Source organism: Prionailurus bengalensis, chromosome E3 (assembly GCF_016509475.1).
Source record: "Prionailurus bengalensis isolate Pbe53 chromosome E3, Fcat_Pben_1.1_paternal_pri, whole genome shotgun sequence".
Classification (NCBI taxonomy): domain Eukaryota; kingdom Metazoa; phylum Chordata; class Mammalia; order Carnivora; family Felidae; genus Prionailurus; species Prionailurus bengalensis.
Window position 1 is genome coordinate 18,117,122 of NC_057357.1, and position 26,206 is coordinate 18,143,327.

The 26,206-nt window shown below is 45.0% G+C and overlaps 1 protein-coding gene across 2 annotated transcripts in view; it reads left to right on the plus strand.

Annotated features, from left to right (window-relative positions):
- Positions 1-26,206, plus strand: part of BCL7C (BAF chromatin remodeling complex subunit BCL7C) — a 47,916-nt gene that overhangs the window by 628 nt on the left and 21,082 nt on the right. Inside the window, exons 2-6 of one of the 2 annotated variants that reach the window (XM_043560022.1) lie at positions 146-224; positions 550-658; positions 759-920; positions 2,326-2,411; positions 2,960-3,155. In XM_043560022.1, the coding sequence (XP_043415957.1) occupies positions 146-224; positions 550-658; positions 759-920; positions 2,326-2,411; positions 2,960-3,085 (562 nt within the window). In that variant the 3' untranslated portion in view covers positions 3,086-3,155. Of the gene's footprint in view, positions 1-145; positions 225-549; positions 659-758; positions 921-2,325; positions 2,412-2,959; positions 3,156-26,206 lie in introns of those variants that run through there. The other variant, XM_043560021.1, reaches the window with a different exon arrangement.

Here is a 26,206-nt window from a genome sequence, read left to right on the forward strand (position 1 = left end):
GGGGTCTGCAGGACTTTCTCCTTCTAACTATGCCACATTAGCAAAACTGCACCACCCCTACTTCTGCAGGTCTCCCCAGATGTGTTCAGCTCCTGGGGGGGCTCTCTCCTCAGAACTCTGACCCAGTCCCCCCACCCTCCCACAGGGAGAAGCGCTGGGTGACTGTGGGCGACACTTCCCTTCGTATCTTCAAGTGGGTGCCAGTGGTGGACCCCCAGGAGGAGGTGAGCAAGCTCTCCCACACCAGGCCCTTCATCTGTGCAACCTCAGGCGAGCCCCTCCCCACCCTGGCCTCCACCTCCAGTCCCGCTCTGAGACCTCAAATGCAGCAGCCAAGACAGATGTTAACAATTATTAGCAACTCCACCCCCTTCTCCTTTTTTCCTGCTTCCGACCCCTGAGTTCAAGACCTAACTCACTGTGCCACACTCTGTCACCTCATGCAGGGTCTTTTGCTTCTCTGTGCCTCAGTTTACTAATTTGTACAGTGGGGGCTTTGCAAGCACTAACTGGAAAGCTGCCACTGACCCTCACCCCTTTAACCCCCAGGAGCGGCGGAGGGCAGGTGGTGGGGCAGAGAGATCTCGAGGCCGGGAGCGACGGGGCAGGGGCGCCAGTCCCCGAGGGGGTGGCCCTCTCATCCTGCTGGATCTCAATGGTATGTAGGGATCCTGGAATTTCAGGGGGAGGTGTGGGCTGTAGATGAGGGAGAGAACTGGGGCCCTCAGGCCCAACCCTCTCGGCTTTTGCTCCCACAGATGAGAACAGTAACCAGAGTTTCCATTCGGAAGGCTCCCTGCAAAAGGGCACTGAGCCCAGCCCTGGGGGCACCCCTCAGCCCAGCCGCCCTGTGTCACCTGCTGGACCACCAGAAGGGGTCCCAGAGGATGCTCAGCCCCCACGTCTGGGCCAAGAAAGAGGTAGGACCAGGTGCCTCCCTAGAGCCCTCTCCTCTGACTCTTGTCCTCGGCAAAGTTGAAGCCACCAGCTTACATCTACCAACACCTACTCCTCTCCTGTGTTACCCGCTCCTGGAAGTCTTCCCTGACTCTTACAGAAAGTCACCATCCTACCTCCAGCGACTGTCTGTCTCATTCCTCTGGCTTCTTTGGGTCTTTAGATAACTAATCATCGTCTGAGATTTTCATGTAAATTTTTTTTTTTTACTATTTCTCCCCCCAACCCCCACCTCATGTCAGCTTCCTGAACCTTGGGTCCAGGTTGATCTTGTTCATTACTGAGTTCTCAGAACAATGTGGGACACATAGAAGGTGCTCAATAAATATTTGTTGAGGACTAAATAATAGCGATATTCCTGAAGGTGGTTAATAAGTGATAATAACAGCCCATACCTATCGAGCTCTGACTGTGTGCCAGATGCCCTTCTGAATGTGTTGTAGGTCACGTAATCCTCCTAACCCTATGGGGGCTATCACCCCCTCATGTAGATGAGAAGCTGAAACTCAGAGAAGTACCCCAAGCTCACACAGCCAGTGAGCCCATATCTTGGGCATAATTCCTCCTCACCTCCTCTCTCTTCTGTACAATCCCCTGTCTGGTCTGAACCATGTCTCAAATGTGTCTGCCTTCCTAGAAGAGCTGTCTCTTACCCCCACCTGGCTCCAGCCTCCTTATGGGTCTCCTCTCCCCCAGTCACCTCTGCATAGCTGCCAGAGCAACTTTTTCTAAAGTACAAGTTTGCCAGGCTCATTTTCCTGCCTCAAAGCCTTCAATGGCTCCCTATACCTTTGACTCCTCCACTTGGCACTCCGGGCCCTTCTTGAACTACCCCTGCTGGTCTCATTATTCCTTTCTAAGAATACCATGACTTAGGCTTATGGGCTATGTTTAGGTTGTGCCATGCACTTGTGCACCTTTACTAACATAAAAATAATAACAGGCATTTATTGAGCACCTACTATGTGCCAGATGCTTTACTAAGGGCTTTACCTGTATTATCTCACTTAATCCTCACAACTGTCCATGTGGTGATTACTATCATTCTCCCCACTTTACAGATGGGGAAACTGAGGCCCAGAGGAATTAAGTCACTTGCCCAAGGTCAGGATTTGAACCCAGGAGTCCAACCTCAGAATCTGTATTCACTAAATATATGTCCTGTTTGCCTAAAATGTGCTCCACTCCCCGTTTGTCTACCTGATGAAATCTTACTCACCTGTCAAGATCCCACTTAAATGTCCTTCCTGTGTTCTCTTCCTGGCTTGCAGCCAGGTCCCCAGCTCCCTCTCCGGTGTCCCTCAGCCCTGGTCTGTGCTGTGGCATGGAGCAGCTGCTCAGGGAATATCTGTTAACTTGATGTTCCAGATCCTGGGGGCATAACTGCAGGCAGCACGGATGAACCCCCAATGCTGACCAAGGAGGAGCCTGTTCCAGAATTGCTGGAGGCTGAGGTGAGAGAAGCCAAAGGGCTGGACTCCTGGGTCTCTAAGGCAATGGGGGCTCTGGGGCAGCCAAAGGCTTGGGGGCTGCACTGCTGAGGTCCAGGCAGGAAATGTAGACCTCAGACACAGCTCAAGTCTCAGAGGCTGGGTTCTTAGGGCTGAAAAGGAAAGGGTGTTTTAAGACAAAGTCCTGTGGGCTGGATCGGGGCTGATTTAAGACCATTAAAAGCCTGAAAAGATCGTGGTGCTCCTCCAAGTATTTTATTTTATCTTAAACTATAAAATTAGCTTAAGAGATCCCCGACAGACTTCTGACTTTTTCCACAAGGACTACCTTGATGCATTTTCCAGAAATATCAAGTATCAGCTTCTTTCCCCCCAAACGATGTTGTTGTTGTTTCTGGTGCCCACTTAATCTACTTCCTGGGTCCCTGGCCCTGGACTAGACTCCTAGGTCCGGGAGGGGAGTGGAGTGGAGGCGCTGGAGAAGGCAGAGGCTAGGAGGCTGTACTCCTGGGTTTGGGTGGAGCTCACGCCTGTCCGCCCTTCCTCTCCAGGCCCCCGAAGCTTACCCCGTCTTTGAGCCAGTGCCACCTGTCCCCGAGGCAACCCAGGGTGACACAGAGGACTCGGAGGGCGCCCCCCCACTCAAGCGCATCTGCCCAAATGCCCCTGACCCCTGAGAAGCCGGCCTGCCTGTCCTGTCGCCCCAGGGGCCCCTTTGGCTTTTTACAAATAAAGACCCTTTTGTAATTTTGTGTCATGTCATTTCCCCGTCAGGGCTGGGGAGGGTCTTTGGAGACAGTTTTGTCTCATGCTCTGTTTCTCAGATGGAGTCACTGAGGCTCAAAGAGGATCTTCCTATAGTCATACCATGAGTCAGACATGGAATGGGAGCTTGAGCCAGGACCCTTCCTCCCCAAAACTCCCTCCACCCTGCCCTGTCCTCCTTACCTTGGACCCTTCCTGACCTTCAGCCCTCCTCTGGGAATTCCAGGACCCCACTTCTTGTTCAGCACTCCCTTGGGCCCAGCAATTACCAAAGCCCTGGCCCATGATTCCCATTCATACATAGGAACACAAAAGCCCAGAGGGACTTTGGGGTCTGAAATGACCCAACACATTGCTTGCCCTCAAGAAGCTACAACTTGTATCTCCGGCCTCTGCTTAGCCATTTCTCCACCGGAACCCCTGCCTACACTTCTCATTGAGTCTTGCTTGTCCTCAGCCCAATCACTACCTCCTCCAGGAAGTCTTCCCTGACCCCTGACTCGGTTTCCCTTCTTTAGGGCTTCCATCACCCACTGTGCCTCCTCCCCTCTGTCTCAGCAGACATTTATCAGGCTGTTTAGGATGGCTGTTTTGTTTGTCTGTTTTGCCACTAGGTTGTGGGTTCCTGAGTGCAGAACTTGGTCCCCAGTCTTATCTAGCACCACGTTGGGCATAGAGCAGTTATAGCAACTGTTTGATGAGTGACCAAATAAATGAATGTGCCGTGGTATCTGGGAAGGCTTCTCTGACAGGGCGGTGGCATGTGAGACATGAACCTCAGTGTGGTAGATCTGAAGTCAGAGGTCCTGGTTCAAACCCCGGCTCTGTTACTCACTAGGTGTGTGGCTGTATGCAAGCCATTTCCCCTCTCTGAGCCTTAGTTTGTCTATCTGAGCAATGGGGACAACAATGAGGCCTCATCTGCCCTAGTGATTTGTGGGAACCTTCAAATGATATACGGCACCTTCAGTCTGTGCCTGCAAAAGAGGTAGAGTCAGGTGTATTAGCCCTACTTTTATTTTTAACAAAGGAAGAGACTGAGGTTCAGAGGGACCACACTGGAACTTTTAAAGAACTATTTAAAAACAGAGGGATGCTTCCTGATAGCAGCTGAACTAGTGACAATTGAGCCAAGGCTGGCCAGGGGAGCCAGGTGTATTGTGATGTGGAATATTTGCTGCTTTTTGCTGCTGCGACAAATTACCACAGATTTACTTCGTGATTTAAAGAAACACACATTTATTACCTTACCGTTCTGGAGGCCAGAGGTCCAAAATTAGTCCCACTGGGCTAAGGCCAAGGTACCAGCAAGGCTGGTTCCTTCCAGAGGCTGCAGGGGAGTATCTGTTTCCCAGCCTTTTCCAGCTCCTCCATGCCACCCGTCCTATGATTTGGGGTTCCTCCCTCCGTCCTCAGCATGGCACCTTCTGGTCTCCCTGTCTCTTCCATCTTCACATCTCGGGTCCTGCCTCCCTCTCTTAAGGCCCCTGTGACTACATTGGGCCCACCTGGATGATGCAGGTGACACTTCCCAAGACCCTTAAACTTAAATCACACCTGCGAAATCTCGTCGGCCACATAAAGTAACATCCACAGGTTCTGGGGATTAGGTTGTGGGCATCTGCGGAGGGCCATTATTCAGCCTGCTACCTGTGGTAATAATCTCAGCATTTTCTTGGGCATAGAGGTCATCTCACGATTCCCTTTGACCACCCCATGAGGTGATGGGAGTGCTCTGTAAACTGTGAAGTGCCTTGTATGGGTTAGTCGTACAGTGTTAAAGCCCAGAAAATAGGTTCTGGGCTTGAATATCAGCATCTCCATTCGTTTGCTTGTGGCCTTGAGCCAAGTGACTTAACCTGTCTGGGCCTCGGTTTTTTCATCTGTAAACTGGCGATAATACTAATGTCAGCCTGGTGAGAGTGTTGTGAGGATTAGATGAGGAAATAATGGAGAGAGTGTCCTTGGCTTGACACATAATAAGTGCTCAATAAATGACAGCTGTTTTTCCTATTACTCCATTTTGCAGATGAGGATACAAGGGTGTAGGGATAGAGGCCAGAGACTTGCCTCTTGCCTGTCCGTGAGACTGGGGAGGAGTCCATATCTGAGCAGCCTTGAAAGGCTAAAGTTTGAGTCTCCCCCATTCTTGTTCCTCTCTTGGCCCCAGACCCCAGGCATCTGTCCCCTATTCCAGGCCTGCACCCACCCTCTCTGTGGTCCACTCTGTGACCTGGTTTAAAGTCCACTTCTTCCACAGCCACACCCCCACTTGTCACCTTATAATGCTCTCCCTGCCTCCCCGCCTCCCTGCTTCCCACCCCCTCGGGATGTCTGCACTCTCTTTTTGGAAATTCTTCCACCCCTGACTCTTGGGTTCTGGCCTCTAGTGCTCCCCCATTCTCTTCTGCTCTGTCACTCTCTTCTGATCCCTTAAATATCTCTTGCCCTGGCCTAGCTCTTCTCTTCATGCACACTCCCTGCTGGGTCCACCTACCCTTTGAATCAAGGGCTCCCAAATCTCTGCATCCAGGTTCTGCACCTACCTCTAGACTCAGCCAGATGCCTGCATGACATCTCCACTGGGATGTCCAGACCCTCAGCATCCTTCTCCTCCCACCCTGTTCCTACCATCACCTGTACCCAGAAATGGCCCCTCAATCCCAGACTGGAGCACCCAGAAGTCAGAGTCCCATCAACTATCATGTTTCATTAAGTCTCTGTCCTGAATAACTCTCCCATCTACCCCTTTCTTTAGGGCCCTTCTGTTTGCTAGGTTCCTCCTGGTGGGTTTCCTGCTTCACTCTTGCCCACCGCAATCCATTCTCCACCCAGCAGCTGGGCAGTCTCAGAAACTCACATCTGCCCATGATACTGCCTTTGGCGAGAACCCTGCAGTTCCCCTTCCTGGCAGGATGGGGCTACCTCCTGCCGCTTCACCCCACCCCTGCACTGCTTCCCTGAGAACTGCTTATAATCACTCTGCTGTTTCTGAGTCTAGGGTTTTGCTCATGCTGTTTACGCTGCTAGCAGATCTCTTCTTATCCTCTCTTCATCTGGGAGATGCATTCTTTTTTTTTCTAAACTTGGCTTCCTGGTGACTTCTTTTGTCATGCCCCCTGCCTCCTCCTCTGCCATTTCATGGGACATCAGGTGTTGCCTCGTGATGATCTGTGTTGACTTGGGTCTTTGGCACCAGACTGAGCTCAAGGAGGGAGGAGAATTCCTTTATTTCTAGAAACATGTATTTATTCCACACGTATTGTTTGGTGGGCACTATTCTAGGCCCTGGGGATAGAGCATAAACAAAATGGAAAAAAGTCTTTGCCTTCACAGAGCTTACCTTCAATAAATTGTATCATCTGTAGGAAGTTATAAGCACTCTCTAAAAAAAATAAAGCAAGGGAGATGGGAAAAGGGCGGATTGCAATTTTAAATAGGGAGATCAGAGGAGGCCCTACTGAGGAGACATTTGAAGAAAAGCTTGAAGTAGTGAGGGAGCGAGCCATGCAGATATCCCGGGGGAGAGCATTCCCGGCAGAAGGAATAGCCAGTGCAAAGGCCCTGAGGTGGAGTGTCCCTGGAAATGAGATCAGTGTGACTGGGGCACAGGGAAGTAGGGAAAGAGCAGTGGGAAGTGAGGTCAGCTCTTGTAGGGCCTCATAGGCAGGTCACAATCATAAAATGGCAATCAAAATCAATCCTGCTTGGAGGCCATTGTCAGGACTTTGGCTTTTATTCTGGGCGAGATGAAGAGCTATTGAAGGGGTCTGAGCAGAGAAGTGACATGATCAGACTTAGGGTTTTTTTCCTCCTAGTATTTTATTATAAAAAGTTTCTGGGTGCCTGCCTGGCTCAGTCAGAAGAGCAAGCGACTCTTGATCTCTGGGTCATGAATTCAAGTCCGCATGGGGAGTAAAGATTACTTCAGCAAAACAAAAAAACCTTTAAAAGTTTCAAACATGCAGCAAGCTGGAAGAATTGTATATATATGTATATATACCCGCCACCTAGATTCTGTACCATCTTACTGTATTTGTTTATCACGTATCCATATCCATTCATCCATCTATCAATCTATCTTATTTTCTTGATACATTTCAAAATAAGTTGGAGACACTGGTATATTTCCCTCTAAGTCCTTAAGCATGCAGGTCATTGACTAGAGTCCAGTATTTCTTTACAGGTTTGTCTTTCTTTGCCCTTGAAACAAATATCTATATAGTGAAATGCGCAGGTATTAATTGTATGATTCAGGGAGTTTCAATAAATGCACACATCTGCATAATGCAAACTCTTATCAAATACATCATTATCCTCCTGGAAAATTTCCTGTGCCCCTCTCCCACCCTTCCCAAGCCCCCAGAGGCAATCACTGTCCTGGTTTTGTTTTGATTAAGTTAACCTGTTCTAAAACTTCATATGCATGGAATTATACAGTATGTACTTCTTCACATCTTTCTTTCTTTCACTCAGCATAATGTTTTTGAGAGTCATCTGTATTGCTGCTTAGATCAATAGTGTGTTCCTTTCTATTGCTAGATTATAGTCCGTAGACTTGGCTTTGACTAAGCACACTCTACTGGGTGGAGAACAGTCCTCTCCCTGTTTCTAGCTCCCTGCACAAGCCTGTCAAGCCTTGTGGGCTCAGAGCACTGGATGAGTGCATCCTAGGGAGACAGACAGCTTGTTCCCTAGGACCTTTCTAGGATGTAGTCTATGACATCAGTCCCCCAGAATCTGGGGAAACATAACTATATCAGGGACAGGATGTAGGGTGACCAAGCAAGCATCCTGGTTTTTCCGGGACTTTCCCAGTTTTACCACTTCAAGTCCTGTTCCTGGGAAACCCTGGGAAAACTGGGATGGTTGATGGCCCTGGCAGGATCCCAACACTGTCCCTAGGGCCCCAGGCCCTTTCTGACCCCTTCCTCCTAAGGATTGATTTTCCGTAAACTAAACTGATCTATTCCTTCCCTGGTCTAAAACTTCCCAGGGCTTCCCATGGCTTTACCTGGCAACCCAAGAGATGTACTCAACCTATGTCACTGGTTCTCAATCTTTGCTGCACAATGGAATCGCTCGGGAAATTCTGATGCCTGGCTTCTACCTCGGACATTTTAATTGGTATGGGATGTGACTTGGGCATTAGGAGTTTTAAAAGCTCCACAGGTGACACTGATATGCTTCCAAGTTTGGGAACCACTGGCCTATGGATATATGATTTGCTTCCCTTATGTGGTGTTGAATATGTTGCCAACATTTAAAATCAAATGATTTCATATAAAAATCTAGACTCCCGGCTACCTTTGACAAAGCAGAAGATCTGAGACACTGAGTGCCTCCAAGTATGGTAATCACCAGGGGGTGTGTAGCACCAGCTGCACCTGGAGACAAAACATGTGCTCTCTGGTTACAACTCTTTACAACTCCATAGTTTGTCTCTCTGCTCATTTATGTTCATTTGCACAGCTTACAGGCTAACCTCCCAGCTTTGTAGCAAGGCATTTGAGGCCTTCCAGGTGCTGGCTTCTTCTCACGTCCTCAGCCTCTTCCGTAACTGTTCCAGTACATTCATCTCACTTCCCGCCCTCCAGCCACATGGGCCTCAGGGTACCTTTCATACCCACCTTTGCCTGCACAGTCCTCCCACCAAACTCCTTATGAAAGCAGACAAGGCCTTGCTCACTTTGGCCACTTCAGCCTCTGTCTGCCCTCTTTCCCAAGTTCATCTACCACACCAAACTTCTAACACACTGAGGCTTGCCAGGCTAGTTCCTATCCTAGCACTTGCTGCCTCTCCCTGGGAAACTCTTCCCTTCCTCTCTTCTTTCTTTCTTTCTTCCTGGTCAATGCCTACTTATGTTTCAGGCCTTGCCTTAGATCTCATCTCCTTCTTCAGGAAGCTTCCCTGACCCTCAAACTAGGTCAGGTCATTGGTTAGTCACTGCACTTCCTCTTTTGCCTGACATCTCGCTTCCCTTGCTAGAATAAGGCCATGTTGTTCATCTCTGTCCCCCTGGGGTCTAGGCAGATTGTGAAGTGCCTGGGAAAGAGTAGGTGTTCATTAATGACAAAAGGAAGCACACGTCCCTTTCTCCACTGGCAAAACTTCTACTCTTCTGGTTGCATTTCTACTGTAATATTCAACTCGGTTCTCTTGGAGATCCCAAATCTCACTGAGCTCGGGTCTATCTCACAATCCAGTGGGTCCCCAAACCCATTTTCCGGTTGTTTCCCCAAGGTCATAATGCGTAATTGGAATAGGTATACTCAGCAATGGACAGAATCCCCACATCAGTTGACTGGGTCTCTGCATGCCTGTGAAGGCAGGGCTGTGCATGGTTGGCAACCCAGGGCCCCATACAGAGCAGGCACACGGGTAGAGTATAATAACTAACTTTCTATTCCATTTATCTGTTGATTTTCAGCTGGCAATGGCCTTTCTGCCAATCCCTTCCTTTGTTTCTCCTGTCAGCTCTGAGAGGCAGTTGTGGTGTAGCAATGGTCAGGATGCAGTCTAGGAATGGAGGTTTTTCAGATTCAACTGATTTGTCTTAACTGTGTAATCTTGGGCAAATCACTTCCCCACCTAGACTTCAGTTGCCTCATCTGAAACATGGAGCCAATAATCGTTTCCTCGTCTTTGGGGTCTAACATCTTTAAACATGTCAGGAACAGTGTGAACCAAGTGCAGAGTGAGCACCTGAGAAGCTGTATGTAAACCAAATTTTTGTGAAGTGAACAGTTATTTCCAACCTTTAATTTTTAGAATCACCGGTAGGATTGCAGGCTCTCTAGGATTTAGGAAATGCAGTGCCAAAGAAAAGTAAAAGCCCGTGGTAATCTGGAACAACCCGAGTTGAGGTTTTAACGTATGTATTTTTAAGATACAGTGAGGGAAGCAGAGAGAGGCGGTTGGGGTAAATGAGAACCGCTCCAGAAGGGATGCCTGGGCTCTGGTTCAGCTGCTGTGTGACTTAAGTGGCCTCATCTGTAGAATGGGATCCCCAGGCCCTCTCCCACACAGCCTTTTGTGACGCTCCGAGGAAACAAAGGAGGGACGCGTGCCTCCGAAACGGCCCGAGCGCGGGCGAGCGCGCCGCGGAACCGCAGGGGTTAAGGGCACCGAGCGCCGCGCTACCGTCCTAGAGCGGGCGCGGGCGGACTTCCGGCGCGGGGCGCTCGGGGTTCGGGGGCTGGCACGCCGGAGCTTCGGGAAGGGAACCGGGCGGGTGTACGGCGCGCGGGGTCGCGGTTTGTTCCTGGGCAGCGGGCGCCTGGGTGGAGGACTGCCACTCTGAGGCTCGGCCCGCGCTGCGGCGGCGTCCTGGGGTCACCTAGGCCGGGCCCCTGGCCGACGTGACCCCTCCCCCAAATTCCGGACTAGCAGTGTTCCACGGTGGGCCGCGTTTGAGCCCCTCTGGCCTTGGGTTCCCTTGCTGTAGTGCGGGTGTGGGGATCCCGGGACTGGCCGAGGACAATCGGTTTCTTTAAATTACTTGCACCCTGGAATGCACTGTATCCCCATTGTTCAGTCCAGGAAACTGAGACTCAGGAAGGCCAAGTTACTTTGGAATAGCAAAGGCATGCTTTCCCACTCGCTTGTCTAGTCGGGGCAGAGGCCTACTTCCAGGCCATATCCCTTGATTCTTGCACTGGCGGTGCTGCAGGGGGAGGGGGAGGACATCTGTGTGTGTCAGGAGCAGTACCCAGGTATCTCCTCTCATCCTTATTACAACCTGCAGAGGCAGGTGCTGTTATCCACACTTAAAAGTAAGAAAAGAGAGGCTCAGAGCGATTTTCTTCAGGTGTGATGCAGGTCAGTGCTGAGTAGCGAGACGTATAAACTCAGGTTTGTCTCACTTGCCTAGCAGATCTGTTTTTGAGAATATTAGCTAATACTGAGCGCTTACGACTGAATCCTTTCACAAAGGAGCAAAAGCTGAGAGATGATGGGGGCAATGTCACAGACCTGGCTAAGTTAAATAATAGTGGTCTTGGGTCAAGTGTCTTTGTGTCCTTTCATTTTCCTCCAAGTGAAAGAATCAGATTTAGCACCTCTCTCTAGTAACAGTTTTATTAAGATAAGATTCAGGGGCAACTGGGTGGCACAGTGGGTTAAGCGGCTCTTGATCTCAGCTCAGGTCTTGATCTCATGGTCCTGACTCCAAGCCCCACATTGGGCTCTGTGCTGGGTGTGAGGCCTACTTAAAAAGGAAGAATAAGGTTCAGATATTGTGCAATTTACCCATTTAAAATGCACAGTTCAGTGGTTCTTAGTAAATTCATAGAGTTGTACAACTATCACTATAGTGAACTCTAGAACATTTTTATCACCCTCCTGCTGCCCCCTAGCTCTAAACTACCACTAATCTACTTTCTGTCTCTGTCGGTTTGCCTATTATGGGCATTTCCTAGAAGGCCATACATGGCCTTTTGTGACTGAGATAATCTTTTTATTTTTAACTTTTTAAAAAATGTTTATTTATTTTGAGAGAGAGCAAGCGTGTGTAGGCTTGAGTGGGGGAGGGGCAGAGAGAGAGGGAAAGAGAGAATCCCAAGCAGGCTCCACACTGTCAGTGCAGAGCCTGACGTGGGGCTCGAACCTACTAACTGTGAAATCATGACCTGAGCCTAAGTCAGAAGCTCAACTGATTGAGCCACCCAGGCTCCCCAAGATAATCTCGTTTTTAAAACAAAAGTCCAGGCTTTGACCTCAGAGCTTTGGCCTGAAGCCATAGCCAGCTAGAATTGAACAGCATTGTTTTGATTTTGTTGTATTTATTTTTACCACTCTAGAGCAAATGATAGGTATTTCCTGTTTGTGGTAGTGACATAAAGTTCTTTTTTGAATACATTTGTTTCCATAAAAAAACTGAGTTGATACTTCTAAAGGACAAGATTAAGTAAATAGTAGTAGAGATGGCACATAAGTATGTCTCAAAGTTGGGAAGATAGGACATGAATGAAGTTTGGAAACCACTAGACTGTCTGATTTGAGGTTCTCCAGAATGTGGCTTGAAAACCACCCTCCTATTCCATTTCACTCTCTTCACAACTACTGTGAGGAAGCACATCATCTTACTGATGAAGAAACAGGTGCAAAAAAGTTAAGTATGGTAACCTGTCCAAGGTCACACAGCTCGTGACAGAACCTAGACTTAACCTATGTCTGTCCAATTCCAAAGACCACCCACTTACCAAGTCTGGACATAAAATTGAAGGTGAGGAATGGGCTAGCAGGCTTGAGGGAGGATTCTAGCCACTATAGCAAAACATGTGGGGACCAGGTTGGTTACATTGCTTTCGGTACCCCTTTAAACAAATATGCAGATATTTTTATAAATAATTTGTGACTTTAAATAGAGATCTCATTTCAGTCATCATGGGGCTTTCTTCCTGTCTTAAGGGCACACCGGAATCCAGGAGGTGTTGCCTGGACAGCCAGGATGTGTGTGTGTGTGTGTGTGTGTGTGTGTGTGTGTGTGTGTGTGTGCAAGCACATGGTGTGTGTTGGTGCTGGGGAGACTAATCTCTGGTTCATCTTGACTGATGTTGGTATCCCTGTCTACACCCACAGTGTTCCCTTCTAGTTCGTGACTTCTGCGCTATATCACAGGTGGGGCACCAGAATCTCTGGGTTGGCCAAGACTCCTCGTAGGTAGGGTCCCGTGTTTCCTGAAACATCAGGCAGCCACCTGCTCTCAAGATTGGCTACTTTCGGGAGCATGGCTATGGGGCATGTACCAGGACTCTCTCTCCCCTTTTCCAGGCCAGGGACCTTCACTAAGAGCCTCTGCCTCCCTTACAAAACCTTCTTACTCCACTTCTTATTTTTTCACTCTGGGCTTCAATAGCACGTTAAATTCAGAGCCCATTTCCAATAAAACTAGTTTCCTTTTCCTCAAAGGTAGAGAGACAGCTTAAGTTTTAAACCTTAAGCAAAAAGTAGCAAGGGGAAGACAGAACAACTAAATCCTACCACACTGTTGTCATCACCTTTGTAACTCAGTCCTCTCATCTCATAGATGTGCAATTCAACTTGGACCCAAACTTGAAGTTAACTATACCCGTCCTCCTTCAAAGGCAATTGGGGTCCATCTGTTGTTACTCAGCTTGAGTGAGTCTCAGCCCTAACTCCAAACAACTTAGATCTGAGAGTAATTTTGACCATATGAAACAAAATAACTAACGTTGATCCACGTATTATTCTAAGAGCTCTACATGCCATAATCTCACAAAAATCATTTCAACTCTGTGAGGTAAGTGCTATTATTGTGTCCATTTTACAGATGGGAAAACCGAGGCACAGAGAAGTTGAGTTTCTTGTCCAAGGCCACACAGTTAGTAAATAACAAAGGCAGATTTCATTTTTTTAATATGAAATTTATTGTCAAATTGGTTTCCATACAACACCCAGTGCTCATCCCAACAGATGTAAAGGCAGATTTCAATCCACATAGTCTGCCTTCAGAGTATGTGCTCTCAAACACAGAGCACACACTCTGAAGTCAGACTATTTCCTCCATTTACAGTAAGATTTCTGTGTTCCATATATATTGGAAAGTAGTCTGTAGCTACCTGGGAAGCAGGATTGAGGATTCTCCTTCCCAAAGAGGAGTCTGAGCACTCTCAGACCTGGATCTCTCAGGACACATTTCTCCCTCCCCAGCTCCTGCTTCTCTGGACATAAGTTAACTAATAGCTGTTCCCCTTACCCCAAAACTGCCACCCCAAGTTACTGTTAATGTGTCCGGTGTCCATGCGGAGCTAGGTACATGTATAATTTCTCTGTTTTTTGCTACAGCCCATCAAGGAATCATCCCCATTTTACAGACAAGCAAATAGGTTTAGCAAGGCCAAGTGACTTGCCCAGGATCACACAGCTAGTGAATGGAGCAACAGGATTGCAACCTGGATGCCCATCTCTGAGTCTCATGCTCTGTTAACGCTTTAGTGACCTTATAGACCTGAGGGCCACATCAGTGAGTTCCTGGGAGGCAATGACTGGCTGTGGTGCCCTAGTGAGTGTCTCACACTCTGGCTCCGTTTTCGTATTTGCAAAATCTCTTTTTACCCTCCTCCTATTCCCAACTTCCTAATGAAATTTTGGGAAAAGTTTTCGTTTTTGTTTTCAGTTTCAAAATTAGACTCAAAGACCACTGTAAAGAGGGTGTTCTCGGGGCCCCTGGGTGGCTCGGTCGGTTAAGTGTCCGACTTCGGCTCAGGTATGATCTCACAGTCCATGAGTTCGAGCCCCCCATTGAGCTCTGTGCTGACAGCTCAGAGCCTGGAGCCTGCTTTGGATTCTGTGTCTCCCTCTCTCTCTCTGCCCCTCCCCTGCTCATGTTCTGTCTCTCTCTGTCTCAAAAATAAAAACATTTTAAAAAAAGGTTTTTTTTTTTTAATAAAAAAAGAGGGTGTTCTCATAAAGAAAGGAGTTTCACTTCTTTGGGTGGGGGGGTCATACTGTCTGCCCTAAGGAGACATTTTCTGCCTAGGGTTATAGAACAGCAACTGGGCTGGGGGGCTTGGAGTTTGGGGAAAAGATGGGGACACTTGAGCCTGTGTGGGGAGCAAGGACATGATGGTAACAATGGCTCCTATTTACTGGGTCTTCATAATGTGCCAGACCCTGGGCTAAGCACTCCTTTGCTCGCTGTCTCTCTCTCTGTCTCTCCACACACACACACACACACACACACACACACATACATATGCTAGAGGTCACGTTTTTATTCTATCCACCACCTGACTTCTCTGGATTTTTGGATGGGAGTTTTGTTGAGATCACCTCATCCTACCTCCTACTTTGGAGGTGAAGAATCATTTCACTCCTTTAACAGTCACGGAGCTTCTATTCTCTGCTAGGCCCCAGGCCAAGCTCTAAGAATAGATAGAAAAGACCAATTCCAGGTGTCAGCAATAAGGATGGTATGAATATAGTGTTACTCTTATTTTTGCTTATCTGTATTTCCTAACTTTCTACAATGCGTGTATACTGCTTTTATAATACAAGATCAATTTTCTTCCCTCATAGAATGCCTCTATTTGTGATAGCATTTTTTCTTCAATTTAAATGATTACATACCTGGGTGGCTCAGTCCGTTAAGCGACCAACTCTTGATTTCGGCCCAGGTCATGATTTCAAGGTTCGTGAGTTAGAGCCCCGCATCGGGCTCTCTGCTGTCAGGTTAGAACTTGCTTCAGATCCCCTGTCTCCCTCTCTCTCTGCCCCTCCCCTGCTTGTTCTTTCTGTCCCCTCTCTCTCTCTCAAAAATGATTACATGCCTCTGAAAGTTCTGAAGTTCCAGTTAAAGAAGTCAAGCAAGAACTTGTATTAGAGAGGTGTCCCCTTTAATTCAAGTGACAGCCACATATGCATTTCCTTCTTGAGTAAAGGAACTAAATGTCATGACACCCACCTTTGTCTCAAATCCACGCTAGGCCCAGGGATGGGCATCTGAACCCAACTTTCCATAGCAGGGATTCTTAACGGGGTGGTCCCTGGGCATGAGCATCAGGAGAGTTACGAGGGCAGACTCGATTGTCATAATTTCTCAGGACACTACAGGCATGCAGGGAGCCAAGCCAAGGGATGCTGATCGATCATCTTGTAACTCACTAGGCAGCCCACACAATAAACATCCTGTCCAGAATGACACTGGACTCCTATGGGTGGCCTGGTGACCTGGTGAAGTGTTTGAGCCTGGAAATACTGCTTAATTGCATTGTGCCTACCCAGCTGATTGGCTGATCTCTTGGGAACTTTGAAAAGCAGACCCAGAAAAAGTGGACTGAAACAGGGAACCATGAGAGTCCATATCAGAAGTCTGGTGGGGTCACCGTTCTGTCAATGAATGTATCACTTCTAATTTGGTTCTAGGGACCTCATAACTTCCGTGTGCCTCAGAGGGCATGGTCAATGTCCCAGGTGTCTGTAAGACTCTACCATGAGCATTCAGCAGCTAGATGGTTTTTAGACCTATGAAAAATCCTGTAAATGTTTTTTTCTTTTATTGAAAGTCAGTGAAGAGGCAGTAAGTGACATTTTAAATAATGTAAAACTACCTTGTCTATTAATGCGTATTCTGCATACCCTTCCTTATTTTCTTGAAATATTTTAGGATTCATTCTTTCCACAGGTTATTTTGGGACAGGTAACATGCCCTCTTTTTTTATTTTTATTTTTTTAATGTTTATTTATTTTTGAGACAGAGACAGAGCATGGATGGGGGAGGGGCAGAGAGCGAGGGAGACAGAATCCGAAGCAGGCTCCAAGCTCTGAGCTGACAGCACAGAGCCTGACGTGGGGCTCAAACCCACAAACCATGAGATCACAACCTGAGCCGAAGTCGGACACTTAACTGACTGAGCCACCCAGGCGCCCCTATTTTGTATACATTAAAAAAATTTTTTTTAATCTTATTTATTTTTGAGAGAGAGACAGCGTGTGAACAGGGGAGGAGCAGAGAGGGAGGGAGACACAGAATCAGAATCAGAAGCAGGCTTCAGGCTCCAAGCTGTCAGCACAGAGCCCATCGCGGGGCTCGAACCCATGGACTGTGAGATCACGACCTGAGCTGAAGTCAGACGCTCAACCGACTGAGCCACCCAGGCGCCCCTTTAAGTTTATTTATTTATTTATTTTGGTAATCTCTACACCTAACATGGGGCTCAAACTCACAATCCTGAGATCAAGAGTTGTATACTCTTTTGACTGAGCCATCCAGGCACCTCTTTTCCTGTCTTTTTAATTTTACCGCTTCAAGTCCCCAGGTCATGACAAAGAATGACTTGAGATTTGTATATACTGGGTCTGAAATTCTCACAGTTGCCTAAAAGTAAACCCACATATTTAAGAAATTTGTGTAAGTAGACTTTGTGAATGGGGAAGGATTATACTCCTGAGCAATGCCTAGCTAAACATATATAGGAGCTAAATATTTTATTAAATATATAATTATAATCACAAATTCAATTAAAATAATTAAAGTTATAGGCTCAGAGAGGGAAAGCAGTAGGCTGAGTCACACAGCAAGTTAGTGCAAAGCCAGAGCTACAACTCTGGTCCCTTAATCTTCAGCTCAATGCCTTTCCACTTGTTCTCTCCCCATGACTGCTCCCCCCCAAAGCTATGGCCATGAAGAAACTATAGATTAATTTAAAAGTGATACTGAGAAGAAAAGGAAGGTGAAACAGAAGTCACAACAGGAAGGAAAATTCTTAAAATCTTCTTTTTTTGTGGTATTAGTATTTTATTATGGTAACAAATTAGCACAACTTTGTGCCTTAAAACAACACAGATTTATTATCTCACAATTCTGTAGGTCACAAGTCCAACATGGGTTTCATTGGGCTAAAATCAAGATGTGGGCAGGACTGTGTTCCTTCTGAAGATCTAGGGGAGAATCCACTCTCTTGCCTTTTCCAGCTTCCAAAAGCCACCCACAGTCCTTGGCTCATGATCCTCTACCCCCATCTTCAGAGCAGCAATGTCACTTCCCTGTGACCCTTCTTCCACTGTCACACCTCCCCCTGTCCACGGCCAGAAAAGGTTCTCTGATTTTAAGGACCCATGCGATTACACTGGACCACCTGGATAATCCAGGATAATCTCCCCATCTCAAGGTCTTTAACTTAATCACCTCTGCAAAGTCCCTTCTGCCATGTAAAGTAACACATTCACCGGTTCTGGGGGTTGGGGCATGGGCATTTTAGGAATTAGAGCAAGGGCCATTATTCTGCCTATCCCAGTAATGAAATATCATGCAAATGCATAAACATTCATAGAAAAATAGTTTAACATAATATTATTAAAATACCCTAACCACCATCGCCCAAAGCAAGAAATAAACATTGCCAGAATCTCAGCAAACCCCCCACTTAATCATATTTTTTGTTTGCATTTGCCTGAAATTTTTTTGTCCATCTATTTATTTGAAACATTTTGTCATTTTATGTGTGTTTCTTATAAATTGCTTATAGCAGATTAAAAGTTTGTTGTTGTTGTTGTTGTTAATTTTTCTCTTGCTGGGTGCCTGGGTGGCTCAGTCATTAAGCATCTAGACTTCAGCTCAGGTCGTGGTCTCACAATTCATGAGTTCAAGTCCCACATTGGGTAAGCACAAGCCCCACTTAGAGTGAATACAAGCCCCGCTTTGGGTAAAAAAACACAAGCCCTGCTTCTCTTTCTCTCTCTCTCTCCCTCTCTGTCTCTCTTTCTCTTTCTCTCTCTCTGACCCTCCTGGGATTCTCTCTATCTCTGCCCTTTGCTCACTTGTGCCCTCTATAAAAATGAATACATAAGTAAAATTTCTTTTGCTTATAGCAGATCTTAAAAGTAGCTTAGTCTGACAAGTTCTGTCTTACAATGTTTATTCAATCCGTTCATATTTATTGTGTTAATCCATACACTTTTTTTCTTTCCACCTTATTTTACATGTAGTATTTATTTTTTCATTAATATTCTCCTGTTTGCTTTTTTTTTTTTTTTTTAACTTTTGTGGGTTTGGTCTGGTTTCTATTTATTACCTTTCCCCCTCTTTGTAAACTTGCTAGTGTTTATCTTCTTTTTCCTAACAATCACAATTTTTCTTAAATTGTTGTATTTGTGCATGGTCATAATCCTACTCCTTCATCAAATATTTTACTTGCCCACTTCTTCACAAACCCCCAAAAGATGATAGCTCTAGAATGCTCCTTCCTCACTCTCCCTACTTCTAGAGTTTTACTATGATAGCTTAGTTTTTTTAATTTAATCTATTACTAGGTTTTTCACTAAAGTTAATCACTTATGCAAAGGAATCCTTATTTAACACTTAAAGCCCAAGTTCCCAGTCTACTGCTATCATTTAAACTGAACTCTCTCTCTATAAATACGGATTGCAAGAGTCATTGCTCACTTTGCTACGTCACGTCTTCGTCTGTCATTATCTTGGCTCTCCGTCACTACTGAATTTCTTGAGCACTTCCCTCAGAAAGGGCACGTGATATATGCACTGGATCTTGTATGCCAGATGTCCTCCTTTTGCCCTGGCTGGAAAGTGACACGATTGCTGCTTTTGACTCTCGGGTTACATTCTTTTCTCCTGGAGTCTGTATTCTACTGTCTCCTAAATTATAGTATTGCAGATGTGTGGCTTGAAACTGGTCTGATTCTCATTCCTTTATAAATAACCTAGTCCAGAAGCTTTTTTTGTGGGTTTTTAGGGTTTTTTTGTGTTGTTGTTGTTGTTTTTCCTATTTCATAAGTTCAGGAATTTCATCAGGCTATGTCTAGATACTTATCTTTCTTCATGTCAGTCCTTTTAATCTTCAGGCTCAGATTTCCCTTTCCATCTGTCACTTTTCTCTTCTTTTGGGACTCCTATTATTTGCATGTTAGGTCTTCTGGATCTGTCCTTAAAATTTACATTTAATGGCATGATTTCCTCTCGCTTATATGTTTGATGTCTTGTAAGGTTTCTTCCAGTATTTTTGAGTCTCTCATTAGTGTCTGTGCCAATTACCAAGTGTATCTATTCTAACTATAAATTCAGGCATTGAAGAAATAACCACAGGATGGGTCCAAGAGCCATCTGGGCCCATTGAATTGGCCTGGACTAAAGACTCCATCTATCACCTGATTGTTGTAAGCCCCTACTTGGAATGGTGGACCACAGTGGCATTTTAGGTCCACAGGAATAAATCCATTTACAGCCAATGTCTAATAATCCCAGAAAGGTCTGGGTATGTCCTTTTATCCAGTGCACAGATACCCTACTAAATGGCTATAGGTCCCTTTGGAGAAGGCTTGCAGGAAGATTTATGATGAGTATTTGCAGCAATGATGGAGGTTCCTTCCTCTAGAAGACTCAGCATCACCTTCAATCAAGGGGCTCAGGGTCTACGGGTCTATATTGTGTATGGGAAGTGATAAGAATCTGTGACTGTCCACTTTTTTTGGCTTCCAGACCTAGGATTTGTACTATTGTGTAGATCAAGCAGGAGAGAAACACTTCCAGAATAGTAAAGACTTCCAAAAATCCCCTCCTCCATAAAAGCGACAAGAACTTCTGGCAAAACATTGTCCAAATAAGTTTTTTCAAAACTCTGGAAACTAACTAAAGGTTAGTTACAATCCAAGGAATGTTTATTTTAAGAAAAAATAGCTGTATCCTACTGAGAGCAGTAAATTTTGTGGAATTTTAACTTGCTACAGTCCCATTCTCCTCTCCCCAGGTCTGCAGAAACCTTGAAAACTAAAAGCCTCATAACTAAGGAAGCTGTGAAAACCAGTGCCCTAGTAGCCACCAGAGGGGGCAGAACAGGTTTGAAGTTTTACAACTTCTCCATCCCCAAAGAAGTGTCACTATTTGACCCATTAGCTCTCTGAAAAGCCAATTCTCAGAGTTTGTCTTTATTTGACCTAAGTCAGAACTGTCACTGTGCTAAAAGCCAAAACCCTAGGGCATGTGTTGAAAACAATCAGTGGCAATTGTTTAACACTGCAGCTACCGGAGGTGACAATATCAGTTGGTGGTAACAAGAGGCTGATAAAAAAACTTAAAAGGAAAAACTAGGGACTGAGATATTCTTAGGCCTTTGAAAACTTTTGACATATTTTGGGAATTCCTAGATGTTCACAAGCATATTTAGGGTTGTGTGCATACCCAGAAAAAATCTGAGGAGATCCTAAGTTCTCACCTCTAGCTGACCTTGAGGTTCTGTACAAGCAAGAAGTAAAGATCAAAGCAGTATTGCACACACAGATAGGGCCCACAGGAGACTTATTGTTTGAAGGCATTTAAGGAAATCTCTCCAACCATTAGCTGATCACTAAGCTAATTGAGTAGAGACTTCAATGGCCACACAGTAAAGAATATAATTTTTACAGAATTAGTCTAGGAGAGTCACTAAACAAACAAACAGTAACAACAACGAAGTCTGGGGAGAGGTGGAATCTGATTTGCATAGTTGCCACATTACACTATTTAAGATGTCACTTTCAAAAAAATTATGACATACAAAAAAACAGGAAAGTATGGCCCATGCAAAGGGAGAAAGCGGTAAAAAGAAACTGTCCCTGAGAAAGTCTAGACATTGAAATTACTAGAAAAAGTCCTTAAGTCAGCTGTTATAAATATATTCAAATAAGCGAAAATGTGTGAAAATCATGAGTATAAGAATGTCTTGGGCGGGGGGGGGGCGGCGCCTGCGTGGCTCAGCTGGTTAAGCATCTGACTTCAGCTCAGGTCATGATCTCACAGTTCGTGGGTTCGAGCCCCATGTCGGGCTCTGCAGCTGACAGTGTGCAGCCTACTTGGGATTCTCTATCTCTCTCTGCCCTTGTCCCCCTCTCAAAATAAATAAACTTAAAAAGAATAAAAATAAAATAAAAATAAAAATTATGGACGTAAAAAGTACAATAACTGAAATGAAAGATTCATTAAAGAGGCTCCATATCAGATTTAACCTAGAAGAAGACAGAATCAGCAAACTTGAAGACAAATCAGTTGAGATTATTCAGTCTGAGAAACAGAAAGAAAAAAGAATGAATAAAAATGAATAGCACCCCACAGACTGGTGGGACAACATCAAGTGTACTAATATATATATAATGAGAGTCCTAGAGGAAAGGAGAGAATGAGATAGAAAGAATACTGAAAGAAATAATAGACAAAAAACCTTCCAACTTTGATTTTTTATTAGAGGGCACAAGTGAATAAGGGTGGAGAGAGACTGGGATAGAGAATCCTACAAGGGGCAGGGAGAGATAGAGAGAGAGAAATGAGGCTCACTGGAAGCGAGGCTTGTGTTCACCCAAAGTGGGGCATGAGCTCAAGCAAAGTGGGGCATGAGCTTACCTGAAGTGGGGCTCAAGCTCACCTGATGCAGGACTCAAACTCAGGAACCGTGAGATCATGACCTGAGCCAAAGTCAGATCCTCAACCAACTAAGCCACGCAGGCACCCCCAACTTTGATTTAAAAAAAAATAATCTACATATCCAAGAAGCTCAAAATAGGATAAACTGAAAGAGATTCACATCTAGACACATCATACTCAAACTCTGAAAGACAAAGAATATTGAAATCAGAATACTGGAATCAGCAAGAGGAAAAAGTAATTCATCACGCACAAGGGAGCCTCAATAAGATTAGCATCTGACTTCTTATCAGAAACTATGGAGGCCAGAAGTGGGATCACATATTCAAATTGCTAAAAGAATAAACCCATCAACCAAGAAATGTATATCCAGCAAAACCATCCTTCAAAATTAAAGAATTAGGGGCACTTGGGTGGCTCAGTAAGTTGAGTGTCTGACTTTTGATTTTGGCTCAGGTCATGATCTTATGGTCATAAGATCAGGCCCTGTGTTGGGCTCCACACTGGGCATGGAGCCTGCTTAGGATTCTCTCTCTCCCTCTCCTTCTGCCCCTCCCCTGCTCTCACATGTGAGCTCTCTCCCTCTCTCAAGAAAAAAAAAAAAAAAAAAGAATCAATTAAGACATTCTAAGATAAACAAAAACAGAGAATTTGTTCCTAGCAGACCTATCCTACAAGAAATATAGAGTCCTTCAGGCTGAAATAAAAGGACTAGGCAGTAATTCAAATCCACATGAAGAGGGGCACCTGAATGGCTCAGTAGGTTAAGCCTCTAACTTTGGCTAAGATCATGATCTCATGGTTTGTGAGTTGGAGCTCCACTTTGGGCTCTGTGCTGACAGCTCAGAGCCTGGAGCCTGCTTCAGATTCTGTGTCTCCCTCTCTGTCTATCCCTTCCCCACTGGTGCTATGTCTCTCTCTCTCTCTCTCTCTCTCTCTCTCTCTCTCTCTCTCTCTCTCCCTCTCTCTCTCTCTCTCTCTCTCTCTCCCTCTCTCTCTCTCTCTCTCAAAAATAAATAAACATTGGGGCGCCTGGGTGGCTCAGATGGTTAAGCATCTGACTTCAGCTCAGGTCATGATCTCACGGTTTGTGGGTTCAAGCCCCACATCGGGCTCTGTGCTGACAGCTCTGCCCCTTCCCTGCTCATGCTCTGGCTTTCTCTCTCTCTCAAAAATAAATAAACATTAAAAAAAATTTTTTTTTAAGAAAATAAACATTAACAAAATAATAAACATTTTTAAAAATCCACATTAAGAAATAAAGAACATTAAGAAACTATATATATATATATATATATATATATATTAGAAAAGACAGTATAAATATTTTGCTTATAATTTTTTTCTTTTGCATGTTCAAAGACAACTGCAAAATGCAATAATTGTAAAACTGTGTATGGAGTTATATAATGTTAACTTATACGGCAATAATAGCATAAAGGAGTGAAGGAACAGAGATATATAGGAGCAAAATTGTTATATACTATTGAAATTAAGTTGGCATTAACATAAACTAGATTGTTTTAATTTTTTTTTCAACGTTTATTTATTTTTGGGACAGAGAGAGACAGAGCATGAACGGGGGAGGGGCAGAGAGAGAGGGAGACACAGAATCGGAAACAGGCTCCAGGCTCTGAGCCATCAGCCCAGAGCCCGACGCGGGGCTCGAACTCCCGGACCGCGAGATCGTGACCTGGCTGAAGTCGGACGCTTAACCGACTGCGCCACCCAGGCGCCCCTAAACTAGATTGTTTTAAGACATTAATTGTAATACCCAGGGAAACCACTGAGAAGGTAATTCAAAAGAACAAAGTAAAAGAAACAGGGAATTAAAATGGAATATTAGAAAATATTTCATACCTAAGAAAGCAAGAATGGAGGAATATAGGGGAAAAAGTGATGACACTTAGAAAAATAGCAAAGTGATAGGCATGAATCCTAGCCTATTAGTAATTACATTAAATGTAAATGGACTAAAAATTTCAGTCAAAAGTCAGAAATTAGCATAATGGATTTTTTAAAAACCAATATATCCAACTATATGCTCTTTATAATTGCAGACACAAATAGATTGAAAGTAAAAGGATAGAACAAGAACCATAAGAGATGCAGAGTAGCTATACTAAAATCAGACAAGAAATCTAAGATAAAAGTCGTTACTAGAGACAAAAGAAATTTTATAATGATAAAAATGTCAGTCCATTAAGAAGACATAATAATTCTAAACCTATATGTACCCAACAAAAGAGCCCCCAAATACATGAAACAAAAGCTGACAGAACTGAAAAGATAAATAGATAATTCAACAATAATAGTAGGAGACTTCAGTACCTGACTTTAAATAGTGGATAAACTAACCAGACAGAAGATCAACAAGGAAATAGATCAAGCAATACTAGAGTAGGTTGCCTAACTATTTCATTCCTAGGGACACTGTGATCAGTTTCCCATTACCTGGGCACCTGGCTGGCTCAACTTGCAGAATGTGTGACTCTTGATCTCAGGGTTTTGACTTCAAGCCTCACATTAGGTGTAGAGATTACTAAAATAAAAATATTAAAAATTACCCATTATTGGGGTGCCTGGGTGGCTCAGTCAGTTGAGTGTCCAACTTTGGCTCGGGTTGTGATCTCACAGTTAGTCAATTCAGCCCCGCATTCGGCTCTGTGTTCGCAGCTCAGAGCCTGGAGCCTGCTTTGGGTTCTGTGTCTCCCTCTCTCTCTGCCCCTCCCCTGTGTGTGCTCACTCTCGCTCTCTCTCTCTCAAAAGTAAAATAAACATTAAAAAAAATATTTTTAATTACCCATTATCAAAGACCTCTGCAAGCCAAGAAATCAGATTGCCTGATAGTCCTTGCTGCCCTTTACAGTTGATGTGTTCACCTTGTCAGATCTCATCATATCCACTGAGATCAGGGAGCCTATCTCAATGTGGGTATTCATTAGTTATTAATGATATGTCTACAGCCATTTCTGGCCTACAAAGGAGAATAACCATAGAACTTTTCAAGGATGGAGATCCTCCCTTCAATGCCTTAGCAAAGGAAGTGTCTTCTGAATCCTCTCACAGAATACAGTTGACAGGTTGTACATGATAAACCAAGTCTATTACCCTAAGCCTTCAGATTCCTTCCATGCAATGCCAGGAAAACTCTGGGGTCTCAACTTCGCTTACAGTAGGCCACCCTCAAATCCAAATTTCTTTCTTCTTCTTCTTCTGTTTTTTTTTTTTTTTAAGATTTTTGTTTTTAAGTGATCTCTGCACCCAGCATGGGACTCAAACTCATGACCCCAAGATCAAGAGTTGCATGCTCTACCAAATGAGCCAGCCAGGTACCCCAGACCCAAATTTCAGTCAATGAATCACGTAACTTTTTAGAACCAACTTCAGGTACATGAGCTAGCCCGTTAAGTCTGGATTCCCTAGTAAATGCACCCATTTCTATGAATTTAGCCCTTTAGTGTCATAGTCTACTCTCATTGATTTAGCACCCTTAGAGTCCATTCTCACACACTCCATAGGTTTCTGCCAACATATTAGCAACATATTGCAATTCTTTTTGATATATAAACTGTTTCCTCCTGGCCCATAGTGTGTACTTGTACACACTGTACCTGGAACATGCTGAGATTTAATCCTAGTTGAAGGCCTCATGGCAGGGCACCTGGTGGTTCAGTGGGTTGAGCGTACAACTCTCAGTTTCGACTAAGGTCATGATCCCAGGGTTGTGGGATTGGGCTGCACACCAGGCTCCATGCTGAGCTTAATATTCTCCCTCTCTCTCTCTCTCTCTCTCTCTCTCCCCCCCCCCCTACTTGCACATGTGCGCTCTCTCTCTCTCTCTCTCTCTCTCAAAAAAAAAAAAAAAAAAAGGTTTACTGGCAACAGGGAACTTGTGGTGTATTTTAAGGGGAATGAATGCCCTTTCTCAAGGCATTTGCCCTAAGTGAGGTTATCACAGTTTTCAAACAGGAAAGCTAGTCTCTTCAGACAGGAGGGTAAGCTACTTCCACTGGCAAGGGATAATGCAAAATAGCAGGGAAGTTCAATACTGTCCACTTCAAATGGGTCCAACCAGATGCATCATTCCCGATTTCTAGATCCTATTCCTTCCTGATCAATGCCCTAGTTATCTCATGACAAATTTGATAATACTGAATC